This window comes from Emys orbicularis, chromosome 23, assembly GCF_028017835.1.
Source record: "Emys orbicularis isolate rEmyOrb1 chromosome 23, rEmyOrb1.hap1, whole genome shotgun sequence".
Taxonomy (NCBI): domain Eukaryota; kingdom Metazoa; phylum Chordata; order Testudines; family Emydidae; genus Emys; species Emys orbicularis.
In genome coordinates this window covers 2,510,532-2,530,596 of record NC_088705.1, presented here as the reverse complement: position 1 = coordinate 2,530,596, position 20,065 = coordinate 2,510,532, and the positions used below count along the sequence as shown (strand labels likewise).

Genomic DNA, 20,065 nt, shown 5'->3' with positions numbered 1-20,065 from the left:
AACATTGGCCTTTTGAGTCCTTTAAGCCTTTATCAAGCTAATAAGATTTTTAATTGCCATTAGACTCACATCAAAGAGGGAAAGCTGTAAACAGAGGTTTTCTAAGACTTGGAGCCCACGGGGAATCTGTGTGCCTTTGCTAGACTCGGTGAATCTAGCATCCGTTCATAATGAAAAGCACAGCTTCAGCCTGAGTGCTATGTAATACAGGGAGCAAATGTTTACAGGCAGTTCCTTGTGAAGCATCAGGACTTTATTACCTACCCTGCATAGCACTTTCTCTAAGGAAGGGGGGTTAGACCAGGTATGTCCAATCACCAGTTCATGTCTCAGCAAACATAGGGCAAATGTGGGAGTCTTTCCATTGATTTCAGTGGGCTTTGGAAACAGGCCTGGATGTCCAGTTCTCCAGGCTTTTCATCAGAGCACAAACCCCTTTGATAACTTGAAGAAGAATCATAAGGAACGTCCACGGGCTGAATTCAAGCTTTTAATGGCAGGGACCGTGGCTGTTTCTGTTTCTTCTGGAGTCCAAAGCAGTGCTCCGTGCTTAACATACACTGATATAAAAGTGCAGCGCAGCACAGCCAGTTGGAAAACATGAAATATGTTCTATGAAGAACTTCCAAAGAAATACAAAATGTTCCTATTTTGAGGAAACTTTTTGCTGATTTTTTCCCCTGATTATTAACGAAACAAAAACTGCAGAAAAAACCCCTCTGTTTTCCGTTTCCCCTCTCCCAACCTCCTTCTTTTCCTTATTGGAAAATGGAGAGTAAAAGGAGAGAGAAAAGTGGTTGATTTTTGGGTTTTCATTGAAAAAATTCAGAAAAATATGGCTGAAATGAAAATGTGCCACTGAAATTTTCATTTCAGGGTAAAAAAGCCATTTTGGGTCCAAAAAAAAATTTTTTATTTTTTTTTGAGGAAATATTTTGACCAGCTCAACTCTGCATCCCCAACCTGCCCACACGTGGCCTGTGCATTAGTGGAGAAGGCCTGAGTGGTTTCCCAACTGGCACTAAATGACAACTCTCCTTATTGATGGGGACACTGAACTGCAGAAGTTGCCAGGCGTGTCTTCTCGTGCTGTGGCTTTTACCCTTTGGGGTAAAAACGCTGCTTGGGGTGGGTTTTGTTTTTGTTGTGTGATATTTTTGTTTCTTTGTTACAGGGTTTTTAACTGGGGGTGGGGGAGAAGAGAGGAGGGAGAACTATCTGTCTAGATGGGGAATAGATTAGAGAAGCCATTAAACAACATAGTTGCTTTTAAGACCCAGATTCCAGCAAGGCTAAAGAGGCACCTTTAATACAAACAGGCACAAACTTTTTTTTCCTAGAAATTATTTTTTATTTAAAATTTAAAACCATATTACCTCATACAGCAAACTGTGCACTTTGATATATCACAGTGTCTTAAAAAGGAAAATAATCAGAATTTTTTTTCTTTTTTTTCCTGGAAATTTTATTTACATCAGCCTAGAATGATCAGCAAGTAACACAGTTACTATGAAACCAAAATTGTTACAAAATGTTTACAAAAAACTATATTCATAGAAATTCTGCATGTCCACAAAGGAAAATCCCCTGAATGTCACAGAGACCAGTTTTTTTGAGAAACATGTCAAAGAAAATTATAGACAGCAAAGGGCATTCTACAACAATGCTCAGAAATCCATATCATCCAGGCAGACTGGCTTTAACTTGCAAGGCCCAGTCATACCTTTCCAGAGCAAGGGAGCTGTGATTAAACCAACCAACGTGTTGAGTATGTTTCGACCTGGTCTCTCACAGCAGGTTGGCACATAGCACATGGCTCAACTTTGTGAGATCACGAATGCTGCATAATGACGTCCAGTGCTGGAATTCAGCTGCCAGGACTGCAGTGATGTCTGCTATAGGGAGAGATACTGGGGCCCAGACCGGGCCGAAACCTCTACCATGGAAACATACGACCCAACCCCCCCCCACACACCTCTGAGAGAACAATAGAGATCTTGAAACATATTCCCGCCCCCCTTTGCATATTCAGTCTGTTGGTGTCTATGTAGGCTGAGTGTTGGGTGCTGGAAATTTCCACTAGAAATTAGCCAAAAAAAATTAAAAAATGAACCAACTTTTACCATAGTGAGAGTTTGGAACATTTTTAACCATGAAAAAACCCCAAACCAACCCATCCTTGTGTTACTTCATTGGTCTTACAAGAGACTAAGAAGGAAACATAGAATACTGTAAGAGTGACAGTGAACTGAAACAGCAGCATTTTATATCAACTTTTTTTCCCATGCCTCCCCCCCCCACCCCAAATTTGTGTGATTGATTTCTATGCAGTGGAAGTTAATTACTTTGTGACATGTATTTAAGAAAAATGTATGTGCTGTGAGACAAAATGATTTGCAAAGGATTTTTAGTTTGTATTAAATTTTCTACCCATCCCAAAGTTTCCTTTCAAATGTATGTTTAGCTCCTAGTTCACCACTTCTCCACAATCAGAGACTGCCTGGTGCACACTTTACCTTTGCTAGCCAGTCCAAAGACCTGATGCACCTCAAGGATTAGTGGAGGCAAGGGGATAGATTCTGATCTCAGGTATACCAATCAAAGGCAGCATAGCTCGAAAGCAACTTTAGTCAGATTTATACCAGTATAACAGAGATCAGAAATTGTAAGGCCCCATCCCTAAATTTTGGTTGAAATGAACCAATCAAACTGAGGGGACACCCCCCCACCCCCACCATAAATAAAGGCAATGGGTCAGATCCTCAGCTGGTTTAAATTGGTGCTGTTCTTTGAAGTCAATGGAGTGAAGTTGGTTTACACTGGCTGGGAATCTGGACCAATATACGTAGCTTAACGAAGGGAATGGGATTAATCGGTAACAATGAGGTGCAGCCAGGACATTCAGAGGAGCTTGAAGTTGCAAGCTGCTAAACCGAATGGGTTTGTACGGCCACCTGGGACAAGAGCGGTCACCATCCAGACTCCACAGACTGCCTCCAGTCCTACCCGAGATCCCTTTGTGTTGGGGTGGGCAAGGAGGGTAGAATGGCAGGAGACAGAGACTGTGGATTTTGTAGATCATTGCTAGATGGCATTAGAAAAATATGATGGCATTCTGATAATATATACAGATAGTATTTAAAAACCTTTGTATGTGTATCATATACTTTTAACAATATATACTTTTAGGCATGTGCGCATGTCTGACTCTCTCTATATATGAATGAGAGCAGAGTTTATGGGATGGTAGTTGCAGTGAGAAGCTGATTGCACAGATGTGGGTGGGTATGAAAGACCTCCACCGCGAGGAAACCTATTTGGCGTTTCAGTAAAGGCCCAGGAGAATCTGCGTTAGAGGCAGCGAACAGCCCGTGAGGAGGTGAGGTCTAAACTGCTGCTGCTCGTGCTGTGGATTACATGAGAGATGTCACCCCCACCTTTCAACGGTTACAGAGTCACTCATCTATAGTGAGTGCCCTCCTCCTGGCTTTGAGCCACCCACATCCCCCTCTGTGCATTCCACACCGCCCCTTTTCTATTTACACCGCTGGATCCATATGCCCCCCTGCTGGGGACACACACCAGCACCTTTAGGACTTCATGTGGGTCTGCTGTCCATTCTGTCACTAACCTGTATGCCCGTGTGTGTCTGGCTTCTGGCTGTTTCCTCTACATTCCAGCAGGACTTTCAGCCCTACAGAACAGCTGCTTGCTGCTGAATATGGAGAAAGTTTTAATACTCAGGATTTTAAACATTTAGAAGCATGAAATGGGCTATTCTTTCATGGCCAATTTACTGTAATTGTGGAGATAGAAGAGAAAAGGTTAATCTGCAGGGATTTTTCTTGCTGGTCGCAAGCACTGGTAATTCCACGTGGTCTCCTGTAAATTTGGGACAACAGTGATAGAAACTCACTCGTCACATTGTTTGTGCTAAGTAAGTGGTGTTGGTTAAATTTTATTCTTTAAAATAATCTTCTAAGGAGTGAAATGGATGCTATTTTGTACAGACTTGTTACTACTCACCCTGTTGGAGCATTTAGAGAGAGACAGAGAGAGGGCACTTTTTTTTTTTTTTAAAGTCCAGCAGGGTTTTGGCTTTGCTTTTAACTTCCTCTTGATTGTGAAATCTATTTCTAAGAGCTTGGAAAGCCCAGAAGAAATTGTAAAAACTGCCTGTCTGAAATGCCGCCAGATGTGCAAAGAGATGGAGAAGAAAAATAATTAGTTTTGGGAGAGGGAGGTACTTTTTTCACCCCACTTTCTGCTCTTGGTACATTTCTTCATGTATTGTTGTTTTAGTGACAGAGATGATGTTGCTGTTGGGATCCAACCCCTTTGGATCAAACACTGAATTTGAAGTCAGCCAGTTTTTTGGAAGTCAAACAAAAGAGGTTTAAATTCAGCTTGAGTGAGGCTGGGAATGGAGACAGATATGAGGGTAGGAGGTGGCGGGGGGGAAATGGCTAAGTCACCTACCTGGTCACAATTAAAGGGAGTTGCTTTCTGTGAGTCAGCAATCAGATTGGTGCCTATTGCTCTTGGGATGGTGTTCCCCCCTCTGAAGGAGGCTGGCACAAAGCCTTGGCCCCACTTACGTCCCACTTCAATCCCATTCTGCCTGGTTTGAGGGCCGAAGAGGGATTTAAGTGGGGTGTGGCCCACTGCACTGGGGTGAATTTCACCCTTGGTCACCAAACTCGGAGGAGTCTGACACCCAAGAGAGTTGGCAAGTTTCACCTCTAACTTGTCATGGCATCTACGAAAAGAAAAGGTGAGAACAGTGGCAAATTCTCTCCCAAATGGCTAATTTTTATCAGGGTCATATGCAAGAAAAGCTACCATTTTATTTCAGGATAAAATATTGCCTTTTTTCATTGTGGGAAGAAACCAAACCAAAGTACGCTCTCTGGTGAAAAACAGCCACAGTTCTCCCTGGAGCAAATGTGTAATTCAGCCCAAACTCCACCACCCTAAAAACTAAAACTGAGCAAAGAAAAGAAAGAGAAGGGGCAAAACTGCAAATGGATTTGTTCCTTTGGGGTCAGGCGAAGTCTCTAAAAATGTTTCTAAATAAGAACATGAAAAATTGGATTAGTTTAGCAGCTGACTCCTGCTGTAGCCATAAAACCTTCCTAAATTCACACTATGTAGGCTGAGATTTACCCCGTGAAGAGACCAAGCACAAGGCATTACTTAAAGCCCCGCTAAAGCCCTCAAAGTAGGACTTAAGTGGTGTATAAGCTTCGTGTTGGCCCTGTATGTGGGAGGGAACATCAGCCTTGAGGATTAGCCTCTGTTCTGATGGGAGAGAATGGAAGGTGCAGTGAGTCCCTATGGCAGATCTCTAGTGATTCTGCATTAAAAGAGGAAGCTGAGTATCGTTTTCCTCCACACTAAATCCTCCCCATAATCGGGCAGCGTCAAATCCCTGAACTCATTTTTTCAGCACATTCCCCACAACGTTTTAGAAAAGCATCTCTGCACGTTGCAGCCTCTCGCTGGTTCTGCAAAGGGCCAGGAAGGAAATGAGCCAGTGAAATGTCACGTTGAACGCTGTTGGGTGATGCTCTCAGGGGGCGGAATGCAAAAAACAAAACAAAACACCAACAAAAAAAACAAACCGTACTCAAAGATAACCCTAAATCAGCTCACACGTCTTTGGTAATTCTGACTGAATGCATCTGCAGGACCAGCCTTGTGGGACAAGCAACCCGGGGCACTGCTGAAAATCCGAGCGCCATTCATGGAGAATGTTTTAAATGGGAGTTTCTTGTTTGGTTGGTGGGTTTTTGGTAGCGTAGAATGGCAATGCAGTTGTGGGGTAGGGCAGTGAATGCACTGGGAGAGCAACAATGAGTGCCACATTCTGGCTCATCCAGGGTGCTGTTTGACCCAAGACTGGTCCTGTCTATTTGGACCAAGATCTTCTTTGCAAGTCTGGGATGTCCCACAAACCCCCCAAAATTAAACATTAATTTTAAACCAGACAAACAACCCGGCTCTCCCTGCCTGTCAGGAATATGAAACCAACGCAGCCATAATTCACCGCCATCAAACTTACTGGAGTTAGTAACATTTGGTGTGTCTACACTGCAATGTAAACCCAGGGTTTGAACTCAGGCTTCAAGCCTATCCCCTTTCGGTCTACACACAAATGGCACTAACCCAGGACTTGGACCCAGGGTCCAAGGACCGCATGGAGGTGGAGGGTCCAAGCCTGAGTCAAGCCGGGACCCAGGGTCCAAGCCCTATTGCTCTGCAGTGTAGACGCAGCCCCACTGGACTCGTACTCTGGGAGTCTGCCAGAAATATCCCACAATCCCATAGGCTGACTTTCTTTGTCCTCTGGGCAGTCGAGTTTTCCCACACTGCACCACGAACAAAGGGCTAGAGTGGCTGCATTTTTGGAGGGTGCTAGGAGGTCTGGGATATGGGTGGTTGGACTTGATCCCACGTAATGCAGTGTAGATGCCGGAGCCCCAGGTTGGGACCCTAGGTTCAACTATTCCTAACCTGGGGTTACAAATGAGTGTAGACACGCAAGCCCTAGCTTAACAAACTTGAATTCTATTAATCCTGGGCTTACATTGCAGTGTAGACTTACCCATTAGCTTCCCAGAAACAGCTCCCTCACTTTCTCTTCGTGTTAATGCTGAAGTCTATAGATTTTTCTAAGGGGAACGTGACCTTCCCACAGGCTGTGAAGGAGCTGGTGACCTGAAGATCACAATCCCACCCTGGCATTGGAGGGGGAATTGGCACAGGAGGATTTTGTTTTGTGTTTTCAGATGGCAGCAGTTTCTGGTGCACGACCCTAATCCTATGCCCTGTGTCTGGGGGTCCATTAAAGATCACTTGCCCCTTCTTAGCCAGCTGTCTGACTCCGATGTATTTCCACGTGCCTTTTTGCATCACACGCACACGTGGACTTCCCGCTCTCGGCGACAAGAAGCCAGCACAGCATTGAGGTAAAAGGTCATGGTGGACTGCTTCGAGAGAAGGCAGCAGCTTTGACAATCGTTTTATTTATTTGTATTTGTTCCCCTTCCCGGTCATTCTATCCTAAATGTGCTGTGTACGTCAGTTCGGAATAGATGCTCACATGGACTGTCATTCACTCCACATCTGTACTGTACTCACAAAATGTTTTTATTGCCATGCTAAAGGAAGCCTGGGGTTTCGGGGGGCTCCTCGTTATCCACTGAAGGTCAGTCCGGCTTCATTCTCGCTTGCCTCCATGTGTGTTCAATATGTAAACATCAGACTCCTGGATGTGTAGTGTGTTTGGACTCCATGAGGCCTATACGATCTAGGCCTTTTTTAAAAAATAAAACCAGGTTACAGTCCATGCTTTGAAGTTCCCGTTCCTGTTCCGGCGACCGATGGAGTTGTGTTAAAGGCCTTGTTCTTGAAACTGAACCAAACCAGGATTTTTATTCCTTCCTCCCTAATGGAGAGAGCATCCGATCCCATCTCCAGCAAGTCCCTCCCTCCGCCCCAACCCCGGTTCCCTATGGAAACACGGGCGTCAGCCCAGTATTGCACGTCATGCTGTCCTTCCCTGGTAGCCGTCGGTCGTTGAACGTGTGCATGTTGATCACAGCGTCCGTCTTCACCATGATGGGTGGCTGGGCTTTGTGTTTGACCCTCCGCTGGCAGGTGAGCGACAGCCGGATCTCGTCGGCCATGGCGCTGCAGAAGGAGCGCTGGGGAAGAGTGGAGGCAAAGGATTTTGTTACTCCCAGGAAGGTGTTCTGAGAACTGTCTGTGCAGAGGGCCAGGATGCTTCCTACGCACCACTCTGCACAGGGCTGTGGAGGCCATTTGTGGGCCCCTATGCGCACAGGTGAGATTTCCCCTTCAGTATATTGAGACTGACTAAAGAAAAAGCCTAGGTTACTGTAATAAGTGCAGGGGCATTCCCTGTTCCCTGGGAGTCAGAATGCTGTGGCATCCTGAGTGTCATAGGACTGCTGCGGCCTGACCTGGGCAGGCTGGTTTACTGGGTTTTGCTTATGCCAACTTATTTCAGTCTCTGGTTGTAGAGGTTATTCATACACACAATTATTATGTTGTGCGTAACATCGCTGTATACGCAGCACAAGGTAAAAGTGTCTGAGGGGTGTAAACCCTCTTCCATCAAGGGCATAAGGCAACCATGAGAGGTGGCCTGGCCACACTTTCTGTTAAGATTCCATTGATAAATACACCTCTACCTCGATATAACGCTGTCCTCGGGAGCCAAAAAATCTTACCGCGTTATAGGTGACACGTTATATTGAACTTGCTTTGATCCACCGGAGCACGCAGCCCCGCCCCCCCCCCGGAGCGCTGCTTTACCGCGTTCTATCTGAATTCGTGTTATATCGGGTCGCGTTATATCGAGGTAGCGGTATAGTGTATAAAGGGTTAATAAATGAGGAATAGTGCAGGGAATACTATGCCAGTTCCCTGGTTTCGCCAAGACTATTGCCATAGCATGGCAGGACAACGTTTAGTGGCTCCTTTACCGCTCGCCGAGCCCATTTTGGGGACCGGGTGTCTTGTTTCCCTGGGAGATGCATATTGCATTGGCTACAGGGCTGCTCCCTGCAAGTCACTGGCCTTCTCTTTCCCCCCTGTTTTCTGTCCACCTTCTTCAGCACCAGGCCATACCTAGCCTAAGGCAGGTACAGTCCGTCATCCCCTCCCTGGAAGCAACGTCCTTCCAGATGGGGGATTTGGTTTGGGCATCCATGGGGAGAGGAGCTGTGAGTCCCACCCTATGGCATCTTCATTTTATCCCTGCTCTGGGCTGCCAGGACTTTTCCCCAGCAGAGCTCAGGGCTCTGACACCGCCAGGGTCCTCCTGAGCATGCCGCAGGGGGCAATGCTTCCAGCAGTCCGAGCTGTGTGCGCCCTGAGCACAACTCCCAGACTCCTGCGAGAGGCCAACCCCGGGACCCGAGCTAGGCTCAAAGCCGGCAGGGCGGGGGCTGGGAGACCGATGGTGCCGATACCTGCTCACGCTCCGCTGTTTTGCGCAGCTTGTAGACGAACTCAATCATTGCCACGAAGACCGACAGCACCAAGCCTGCTGCTAGGACAATGAAAATCCCACCAATGTTCTGTATCCCCAGAGCGCTGGCCTCTTTGCTCTCCTCCTCAGGGCAGCCGTTCCCCCGCCACCATTTCTCTTTCATTATGTGCAGCTTGTCTTCCTCTTGGAGCTGGAGGATAGCGATGGTGATCTTATCCCGGTACGGTGAACCTGTGGGGGAGGGAGAGCGGCTGCCGTTACACACGCAGCGGGGAAGGAGGACAAAAGCCACCAAGTGCAGGCAGCGTGTCTGTGTAAGCAGGGCTGTGCATCCCCGTTCACCCGGCAGATACTCCTGGGTGTTTTATTCAGAAATACATGGCTGGGAGTGATTAGCTCAATGCCAGCTGTTGTGTTTATGCTAAGCAGCCCCGCTCCAGGCGTGTACACAAACTGCACCATTGTCACTTACCCATGGGAGTTCCAATCCCATAGCCTTTGGAGTCAATCAGTCCCCCAATCTGGGTCAGGTTGCAGTTCCTTTGTGTGATATATTCAATAGTGGTGGACTCCATTAGGAGGGCGTATTCTGCAGTGAGGGCTCGCTGGATTCCTTCCTCGTTATTTTTAACGAGTGCTGATGGCTTGCTGCTCATGAACGCCCACATCTTTTCGAAGGTGGAAATTTTGGATTTCTGGAACAACAATAACAAGCCGTCCCCCCACCAGAAATAAATTAGTCTGTTATTCCTTTGCTGCTAAACAGTGTCTGGAAACTTCCAAATTGTGACAAGGATACCAATAACGTTAAAGCCACAGGAGAGAACCAAAATGTACAAGAATGTCAGTGGCGGCTTTGGGAAAGCCCATTGGTTAATGTTGCCACCCTTCTCGTTAAAGGAAAACCAGAGTAACTTTGAGGCTGTCTGACACACCAGATGTAATCACAACTATTACTAACAACAATGATGCTTTGCACTTAATTAATGACTGCACAATAACTGGAGATCCTCAGATGAAAAATTTTAATAACAACCATTAGCCCCATGAGTGCCCCCAATGCCTCTTTTACCAAATAGGTAAACTGAGGCACAGAGGAGCTAAGTAGTTTTCCCATGTCCTAACTATCAGTATCCTGACCGACACTAACACTACGGGAACTCCCTTGCATTATTTCCCATTTCTACTGAGGTAGCGCCTGGGAGTCCCACTCACAGACCAGGACCCTGTTGTGCCAGGTGCTGCAGCAAACACACAACAAATAGAGCATCCTTGCCCCAAAGAGCTTCCCACCTAAGTATAAAAATGTATTTGTCCATTTCAACAATGCACAATCACACCTTATTTTGATGCCTTGCAGAAGTTGCTATTATGATAGACTCCTGTCCCAGTATGTCTGTTAAATTATTCTGAAGAATAATAACCTGAATTCTGCTTATCCCTTTCTACCCAATGACAGAGGAGAGAGAGAGTGTTTTAGGGAATATGTTTCACTCTCTCCAACTTTCAAGCACCACAGGCAATCTGTGTCCCTTCTGAGATATGTTTAACTGTCAAACAGGCTTTACATTTTTACATAAACAGATGCACAGAGACATTAGAGAAGCATCTACTGTATTTTGCTATAGCTAAGAAATGGGGACTTTTTTTTTTTTTACTGTTGGCAGACATTCCACTGGAATGGGGACTACACATTTTCTGGACTGGCATATGATGTGAACTTTTGTCTTCATTTGCTCATTCAAAAATCTGTTAGGATGGAAAGAAGTAATTCTGTTTTCTTTATAACATGATCCCAACTGGCTTAAGATCGCCTTTTGAAGTGTCTTTTACACATGCTGTAACAAAAATTAGCTAAGCATATGCATTGGTTTAGGAAGGTTCCACAGAAACAGATGCACATACAAATCCTCTTAAAACAGTGGGTTGGTTAATCTTCATTTCATGGCCAGGTACTCAGTGCAAGGAATAAATTGCAGGCACGAGTGTGTATTTAAAAGGCAGCCATTTTTTCCATGAATGATGAGACCTCACTCGGGGATGTCCGAGCTCACCCATTTGTATGCTTAGTGGAGGTGCTAATTAACCCAACGCATCAAACAGCCACCTTGCCAAATGCTGTAGCAAAAGAAATAGAAATATATGACATGCCAAAGCCACATGGGGAGGCCCTTCACTTCAGAACTATTGCAGGAAGTGTCCTGTGATGAGTGCAACTGGAGAAGGAGGGTCTGGGTCAGGTTTCAGGGTTGAATTTAGTCTGGTGGGGCCCCAAGGGGCTCAGAAATACAAGATGAACCAGGTTTCTACCAAACAAACTAGAGCTTTGGCATGTAACACTTGTCTCTTTGCATGTGCATTACAGATCTATGTCCTACACCTCTGGGCTAAGGGAAATTATTCCCCCTTTGGGAATGGATCACCCAAGGACTGTAGCTCTTTTAATAATGGAAGGGGCAAGGGATGGGAGGAATCTCCCAAGCTCTCCAAAGTGAGAGCTCTTTTGAAGAGGCATGTAAGGGGGCAGTGCTTGCTCAGTCTTGTCATTTATTTTTTCCATGACAAACAGTTGGAGAATCTCTCTCCTCAATCTCCCTTCCATATGTTTGCACAAGATAGCAGCATGCATCATCCAGGCAGATACCATCAGCCGAGCAAGAAGGAGCGGATTTGGAGAACACATCACAGGCTCGGTGTGTTTCTTTGATGAAATTTACCATGTGTTGGAGAGGATGAGGATGGAGGGTGTCAAAAAATTCTGTCCTCACGCTGTATGTGACAGGAATATAGATTTGTCAAGCAGACAGCGTATGAAACAAGTCCACAATACAGTTTAAGCCATACCTGGCTTGTTTGTGCTTCGGGCTCCTTGTTGCATGGGATGCATGAGAAGGCCCAGTACTCTGGGATTGAGGAGAAAAAGTTGTGCTCGCGGTGCCTGAGCATTCTCTCACTATACACGTAATCTAAATCCTTCCATTACTTAGGCCAGTCCCCGACGCCTAGGCAAGGCAGCAGACGTGGGTCTCAGGAAGAGACGCACAGAAGGGAAGGCAGTGGTGGCTGTGCAATGCGTTCTGAAGTGAAGGGCCTCCCCATGTGGCATTGCCATGTCATATATTTCTATTTCTTTTGCTACAGCATTTGGCAAGGTGGCTGTTTGATGCGTTGGGTTAATTAGCACCTCCACTAAGCATACAAATGGGTGAGCTCGGACATCCCCGAGTGAGGTCTCATCATTCACGGAAGAAATGGCTGCTTTTTAAATACACACTCGTGGCTGCAATTTATTCCTTGCACCGAGTACCTGGCCATGAAATGAAGATTAACCAACCCACTGTTTTAAGAGGATTCCTATGTGCCCCAGAGCCAAGTTCCTCCTATCTTAGGTACCTCTGTGGGCCACATTGCCATCGGATCTGAGCACTTCACAGTCTTCTATGTGCTCATCCGCCCAGCACCCCTGCGAGGAAGGGAAATACCTGCCCTGAGGGAGCCGAGGCAGAGAAAGTCTAAATGACACAGGGGTTCCATGGCAGAGGGGGAACTGCACACCTGTCTCCTATGCCCCAGGCTCGCACCCTAACCCATATGTCCTCTCCAGCAAGAGCTGCCCTTTGAGCAATCCTGTTGCAACGGGCCAGATCCTCAACTAACATCGCTCACCACAGGATTCGGTGGAGGTATGGCACTTTACTCCAGCTGAGGATCGGACCCATGCCTGGAAGTACATTTGGGGCAACTATTGGACCTCAAAAAAGCAGCAGGAAATTTAGGCCACGAAGACTATTAAATATCTGTACATTACAATGCATAAGTGACGTGAATAACACTCTTTCTTCCCCGACAATGACTTGCTTAACACTTACATAGTTCATATCAGAGACCTTTGAGTTCACAAGCATTCCCTTTCTCTCTCTCTCTCTCTGCATTTACTGCCCCCTGGGTGCTGACATGGTGCTCGTTAACAACATCCGTGTTCTCCCAGTTTAAAGCACAGAGTGAAGTAAACTGGCAAAAAATCAATCGGCTGCATTTAGAGACGCTAATAGGACTTGCGTGAGGCAGTGTAGCTCTTCAGGCAACTTAAATTACATGCGACAAGCCTCTCTTCTACAGCAAAGCCACTTTTCTCCTCTCTCCTCCTCAAATCACTCCCTTTGACTGAATGAACCGTAAGAGTAGTTTGAAATGCCAGGGCAGCCCATTTTCCCCCCACCTTGGTGACCCTGCCCCACCCATGCCCATCACATGATCTCATTTGGTGCAGGGGGGAATGTGTGCTAGAGCAGCAGCTCTTCACTCCGCATCGTGAAGTGTGAACCTGGGTCAATAGCAAATGCTCCCTTCTCTTTAGATCACACTTTGATGAGTGCACTTCACTTTGCAACAGCTACTTACAGTCACTCATGCATGCCTAATGCACCAACAGAATTAAAGACCCAGCAACACTTGCTGCGCCACTTAAGAGAGCAAATGTGGCAATAGGATCCCCCAAACAGAGCCATAGCTTGAAATTCATTAACACAAGCTCTTTCTGCCTCTTCTGTTCTCCTCCAATCCATGCTTTTAGCGACCTCACAATGTCAAAATGCCACTAGTCACATTGGCCGTATCTTCACTAGGGTAAAAGGTGTGTTCTTACTGTGTTAGCTAACACCAGGTAACTAAGAGGAGGTAACATGCTGGTGAAAACAAGGCAGAGTTTAATATAAGGTACTGCTACCTTGTACAATATTATCTTTTTTCTAAATAAAAGGGAAAAAAAACAAATCTGGCCATCTCTATCTAGCTAGTTACTTGCTTGCACCTGTCCGATCACAGATATAGGCCGCTGTAAGAGGAGAAAAATAAGGGCACTGGACTGTAAAACGTCAGTGCAAACTGCAAGTGGTATCCACTACCCCTCCACTGGTATGCAGTTGCCAGAGGCAGCGAGCATCATTGCAGATGGGGAAGTGTGCAGTCGTGGCCTTCTACTGAAAAGCACTGAGTTCCTGTGAAGACAGTGCTCCCGCATCCTGCAAGGCTGGAGGAATTGTAAAGGTCCAGAGAAAAAACTTTCATGGGCTCATGCTCTTAATCCTCCCTCCCTGGGGCTGAAAAGTCTCCGTTCACACTTCAAAGAAACGTGTTCCAGTTAGGATTAGATTGTGATTAGAAGCAAATTAACTCCCACTTAAATTGTTATAGCACCTCAGAGAGTGTATTCTTCGTAATCAAAGAGTTCTTGAACATGCACAATAATTGCCTGGTATGAAACTGACAGTCAATAAAGAAAGCAGTTAATTGTGCCTGCTTCAGAGGTAACCGGATATTTGTCACCTATTGATTTAAAGGCTAAATGATTATTATAAAAAAAATTACTGGGATTCATCAACTATGCTAAATGGACGTTTGTAACACAGTGGTTGGATGTTAGTAACATATTCTTACTAATGAATTGCCATTTAATTTTAATAGGGTGTTTTGTTCAAATTAATGGAAGTGTCTGAATACAGAGTCAATCTGAAGTGATGTCCATCTGCTACCTTGATATTCAGTCCCACTGGTAACACGTACCATCTGGGCAGGTGGGAATAATGGAGGATTTCTGACACGTGGTGTAGCCCCAATCCCTCAGATCAGACCTGCTGCAACAGGTCAGTGAAGAGAAACTGCTCAGTTGCTTTGGCGTAGTAAGAGCTGATATTAAATGACCATCTTCTGGCTGTGAACTGCCGGGGAACACTGGATTGTCAGAAATGCCTGACTAGAAAGGCAGGGATAGCCTGCCCTATGGTATCTCTAGGTAAAGAAACACATTGGCCAGACCACACCAAATGTAGCTCTACTTAAATCAGTACAGCTACATCGATTTACACCAGTGGGGTAAACGGATGTGGCTGTTTCTCAATTGAACCTACCTTGTGTTCTGAACCAAACGTATTTACAAGTAGCTGAATAGCAAACACACTGAACATAGCAAATGCTGTGAACATTGCAAATGACTCTGACTCTGTTCTTTATAGTCACAGCTCAGGAGCTGCCTGTAATAACCAGTGTTTCAAGACCAGTCACCGAAATACATTAATGGAATAGTGTAGAGGAGCCAAAATAAAGGTGCCTTGCCAGACATATATGCTTTTTTCTCAGTGAAATTGGCAAGAAAGTAACTTTCAGGCTTATGCTTTTCAATTCCAGGCCATATAAAGAAATAAATTGATTTTCACCAACTGAAGATACTTAATCTTGAGAATTTAACATTTCTGTACAAGGAAATATATATGAATGCTGCAAAAGGCACATTAAAACCAGCATTTTTGTTCCGAGAGAGAGAGCATCCTTCTTAACACATAACACAGTATTTCTGGTATTTTCTATAATGGAAACCAGATACTGCTACTAAATTAATTGATTTCTTCCTGGAACCCTCATCTTCCAGCTATCTGACCTGCATTCCCTGGCAGTAAATGGCTTCTCATAAGTTCTTTCCATGATGAAACCCACCAATGAAGTTAGCAAAACTCTCTCTTTGCTGTGCATAGGCAGCGGCTAGCCAGGTTGGCAACAGAGCAAGGCCACGGTTGGGACTGACTGATTGAAGCATTACTGACCTGAGTCAGTGGGACATCTTTCCAGTGTTTTCAGTGGGCCTTTGACCAAGCCCTGCAAGAGCTGCGGCCCACATTTTCCAAGCTATTTAGGTATTGCTGTACTCAGTGTCGACTCAAGTGCCTAAATCCCTTTTGGATTTAGGCTCTTCACTCAATTGGGTGTTACAATGGTGAATGCAGCAACACCTAAAAACCTTTCAAAGTCTGGGCCGATGTCCCCCCGCCTACAGATAGGGACATCAGCTAGCAGGAGGAGGCGTTTGCCTTCCTTTTCTTTATGCTTCCATTTCCTCCACAAGTGACAGCACCTTGATCGTGCACTCCTTGCAGCAGCAGATGTTCCTGTCCTGGCCCTCATCAGCAATTCTCTGTGACATTCCTACAGGCTTGAGAAGCTGCAAACCAAAGTGACATATTGTGTCTTCATAATGCAGTTAGCAAACGACAACGCTAGCCGCAGCAAACCGGGCAGCAGAGGAGCTGGGAATACAGATTCCCAGGCTGAGTGGAATTTTTAGAGCTAGTCACGGAGAAGGGGAGGGGTGATAATCTCAGAGGGGGATCTCCTATCAATCAATCATGGGGCATTTTTCCTGCAGCGAGCAGGATGCTATGTCTGGTTCCCTTCAAAGCTGGTATGCCATAAAAGAGACATCAGAGGCTTCCCTTCTCGGTTTGTCCAGAAGACGATCTGTATCACACAACTCGCATGCACTTCGTCTCCAGTTGCCCAGGAACTTTGTTACGCAGGACCCTGTGTCTCGAGAACGGCTGCCACAGCATCATCCCCAGTGAACAGAACCAAGAGCAGGTGTCTTTGCAAACACTGGGGCAAATCCCCAGCTGGTGTACACAGGCATAGCTGCACTGAAGTCATGGTGGGGGCTGATGAATTACACCAGCTGAGGGTCTGGGCCAGAGTTTGGGGTGGGAGCGTCTGGATGACAATTAAGGAAACTGAACCACATTTCTCTTTCCAGGAACGACAAACACACAGCGTCCCACAGGAGCATTTCGGCTGCTCCAGCAAACAAAGCCCATGTCGGGGGGGCGGGAACAGCCCTGAGAATTCATCTCTTTCCAATCGTAACACAGAAAAATAAAATATGCGGTGGAACATAAACAGACTCTGCCAGATGCATGACAGGAACCAAAGAATGCGTGGGATGGAGACGGCTAAGAAGCTATAAAGATACTGGACGGACACACACACACACACACACACACACACACACACACACTTTTTGTACCAAAAAAAAAAAAAAATCCTATTTCCTTATGAAAGCACATCTGCTGCCTGTCAAACTAAGCATGGGCTTTGGAAAGTGTAACTTCTGGCCACCATTGTCATAGCCAACAGCAGGCTGTGAATCTGCAGGGAAATGTTCTGCTCTTTCTTCTTGTTAAAATTCAGAGCACCAGCTCCCTTTAATGAGTCTTGGCTATTAAACTGCTGACTGGCTAATCTAAATGCTATTATATTGCACCCATTCAGCGTCTTACAGTATTCCAGGCACAACCTGGCTTCTAAGATGTGAAATATTTTGTCACCTTTTGGTCCATATATTTCCAGCTGAATTGAAATGATAGGAAGGTGTAAAGGGGTTGGGGAAAGGTACATTTCTCACTACCGTTAGCTTGCTAACCAGATCAGAAAAGCAGTCACATTTTCACCATCCAAACAATCAAAGTCCTCATTTCTCTGAATCCTGGCATCTCCCTGCTAGCAGGGAATTCATGGCTTACCCACACAGAGCACTCACCCTTTACCTTACATTTAATGTTTATAGTGAGAAAGCGCATTGAGATCCTTGGATGGAAATCTTTAAACAAGGGCAAAATATAATAATGATAATATTTGTCATTCCCTCTTCAGGGCTATAATTCTGTGCTTGACTATATAAGATCAATCACAAATCTGGTTCTTTGCCACATGGTTTAATCGGCAGCTGCGCAGTATTAAAAACACCTACACCAGAGTAATCCATGCAAATGGTCTGTTATGTGATCGGCTGGAGCACTAGACTGGGACTGAGGAGACCTGGTTTAAATTCCCAGGTCAGCTGTGGACTTTCTACATGAACTTGGGCAAGTCATTTCACCTATGCTGGGCCTCAGGTCCCCCCGCTGTGAAAACGGGGATAGGATTTCCCCACCCGAGGGGGTGTTATGAGGATAACATTCACTAATGATGGCAAGGTATTCAAACATGATAGTAATGGGGGTTCGGTAATTGTCAGTGTGATCCCAGTGGCTGGATTGGGATTTCCTTTTACACTGGCCACCAGACAGACAGTCATCAGAGCTAACAACTTTCCCTTTCTAAGCTCTGATGTGCTTTGGTGAATCGGGGTCTAACATCCCCTCCTGGTTGTGACTGATACCAGTGGCACAGAGTAAAAGCCTGCATTCTCCAGTCTCAATCTCTTCCTTGCAAGGGAATATTAAAAAATCATCCTCAAAACATAAAAACCAGGTCATGTTCGCAAAGGAGGCTAATTCCTAGATAAGTTCCTCCCCATTTCCCACTCTCCTTTATCGTCTCCCTCTCTCTCGTTTTTAACACATACTTTTACAACCCAATTGTGGTTTCAAAGACTTTTTTAAATCTCTTAATTAATTTTCATCTTCTAAGCAGCAGTAAAATGCGACAGCTCTTTGCATGTTCTCTGCTGTGTCGGACAACTTCTAAAATTAATTTCCTTTTAAATGGAAGGAATTCATGTAATTTGCCTTCCATGACGTGGTTACAATGTATTGGAGGCATTGCACTGCATGGACTTTCATAGGTGTGGCCTAAAAGCCTTAACATGGAATTGCCAAGAGACAAAGCAGGCATCAGATTCCTTTTCTCTGGTTTGTTTTCTGCTTGGGTTTGTTGTTTTGTTTTCTTCCCCTTTCCTTTGCCATGGGTCTTTTTCTCCAAGGCGCTTAGTGCTTGATAAAATATTAACACAGGTTGGATATATGTCACTGTAGCTAGTTACTCTCTGAGTCCTACCAGATGCTATTGTTCTATTATTTCCTGAATGAAGGTATCTGTTGGGTTCCTGTTTCTTTAATATGCTTCATATTAGAGCAGGAAATTACTTACTCTTGCTATCTGTCTGGATTTGAGAGAGAGTGTGATGGAGAGGGTAGAAACCCCAAAGGTCTATTGTTAGGCAGAGTAAAGCTCTTCCATGCCACTTGGACAATGCTTCTGCAGCAAGTTCAACATGTGCTGAACCTTCTGTTTGTGTCCCAACAACTGTTATTTTGACTGAAAACTGGTTGATGTTTGTTCTCCATGGCTTGTGTCCACCCTGTGCCTTTAGCATTAGTCTTGGGAACATGATTGGAACCGTGCTGTCAGTCACACACCAGCTAACTTGTAGACTGGGGTTTAAATGTGCATCGTGAGACACCTTCACGGGGCCTGGTTTTCAGAAAGTGTTGAACACCAACACACTGAGAATCAGGCCCCTTTAAGGTGGTGCTCATTAGTTACCCCAAATCACTAGTCACACCTGAAAGTTCAGTTCTGGGACAATGAATGGGTCTACATTTGGCATGTTGTATTTCCTTGCTCCCCCAAAACATGCGGGAAGGGGTGGGCAGAAAATTGCATTAAATTGTTTTCTGAAGACCATGGTGGAATGATCCTGGAAATATTCTTGCTCCTTGTGATTCCTAAATTCCAGCTCCGCAACCCTGTTGACCCTAGCATAGATGAAATATTTGGCCCAATGTATTCAGAGATGGGGGAAGAATAGTGTTATAACAAAAACCTTATAGCAAGGGAATAACCTGAGACTATACAAGCTTTGTATATAATAGGCCCAAGGCAGAGATAAGGGTCTTTTACTTATTAGCAGTCCATGAAGTAAGTTTATCTGATGACTTTAATCTCTTTGCGTCTGAAAACATGATTTTCTTGAATTTATTTATGCTGTTTATTCTTATGATTTATTAAAGATGTAACACCATCAGCAGGTGCCCATCCTGTGCTATACAAGACCTGATAACAACTAAAAATGGACAGTTTCATACTGTAACAAGGAACAGACTATGTATTCCAACCTAGGCAGATAAATAGCTACTCAACCCCTACCTAATGCTCTTACGAGTAAATAAAAAAACCTCCTCTGTGCAAACCACCCCCTCCCTCAGCGCCTGTGAGAAAAATGGGCCACAGAAGGTTAGCGGATCTGAGCCTTCTCCTGAACCATTTGTCTGTTCTTCAAAGTTATTCCCTGTGCTTTGTTTCATTCTATTTGAGCTGTGTTGGTTAGTTGTGGTTGGTCATATCAGGCACGTGGTGTTGTTTCTGTTCCCTGCCTGGGCGAATGTAACTCTCAGGTTTCTGGTCTGAAAGTTCCCAGAAACTTTGAAATTTGCTATTTGAGAACATTCATGCTAGTAAGACATGCTTATGTGAATATTTCAGTGAATGTACATGGGGCAA

At 45.2% G+C, this 20,065-nt stretch overlaps 1 protein-coding gene across 1 annotated transcript in view; it reads right to left on the bottom strand.

The window, feature by feature from the left end:
- Positions 1-7,514: 7,514 nt before the first annotated feature.
- The window catches only part of GRIK3 (glutamate ionotropic receptor kainate type subunit 3), a 229,489-nt gene continuing 216,938 nt past the window's right edge, over positions 7,515-20,065 (bottom strand). Inside the window, exons 14-16 of the mRNA XM_065421725.1 lie at positions 9,495-9,717; positions 9,003-9,253; positions 7,515-7,709 (exon numbers count right to left, since the gene is read on the bottom strand). Coding sequence (XP_065277797.1) covers positions 7,515-7,709; positions 9,003-9,253; positions 9,495-9,717 — 669 coding nt within the window. The remainder of the gene's footprint in view (positions 7,710-9,002; positions 9,254-9,494; positions 9,718-20,065) is intronic.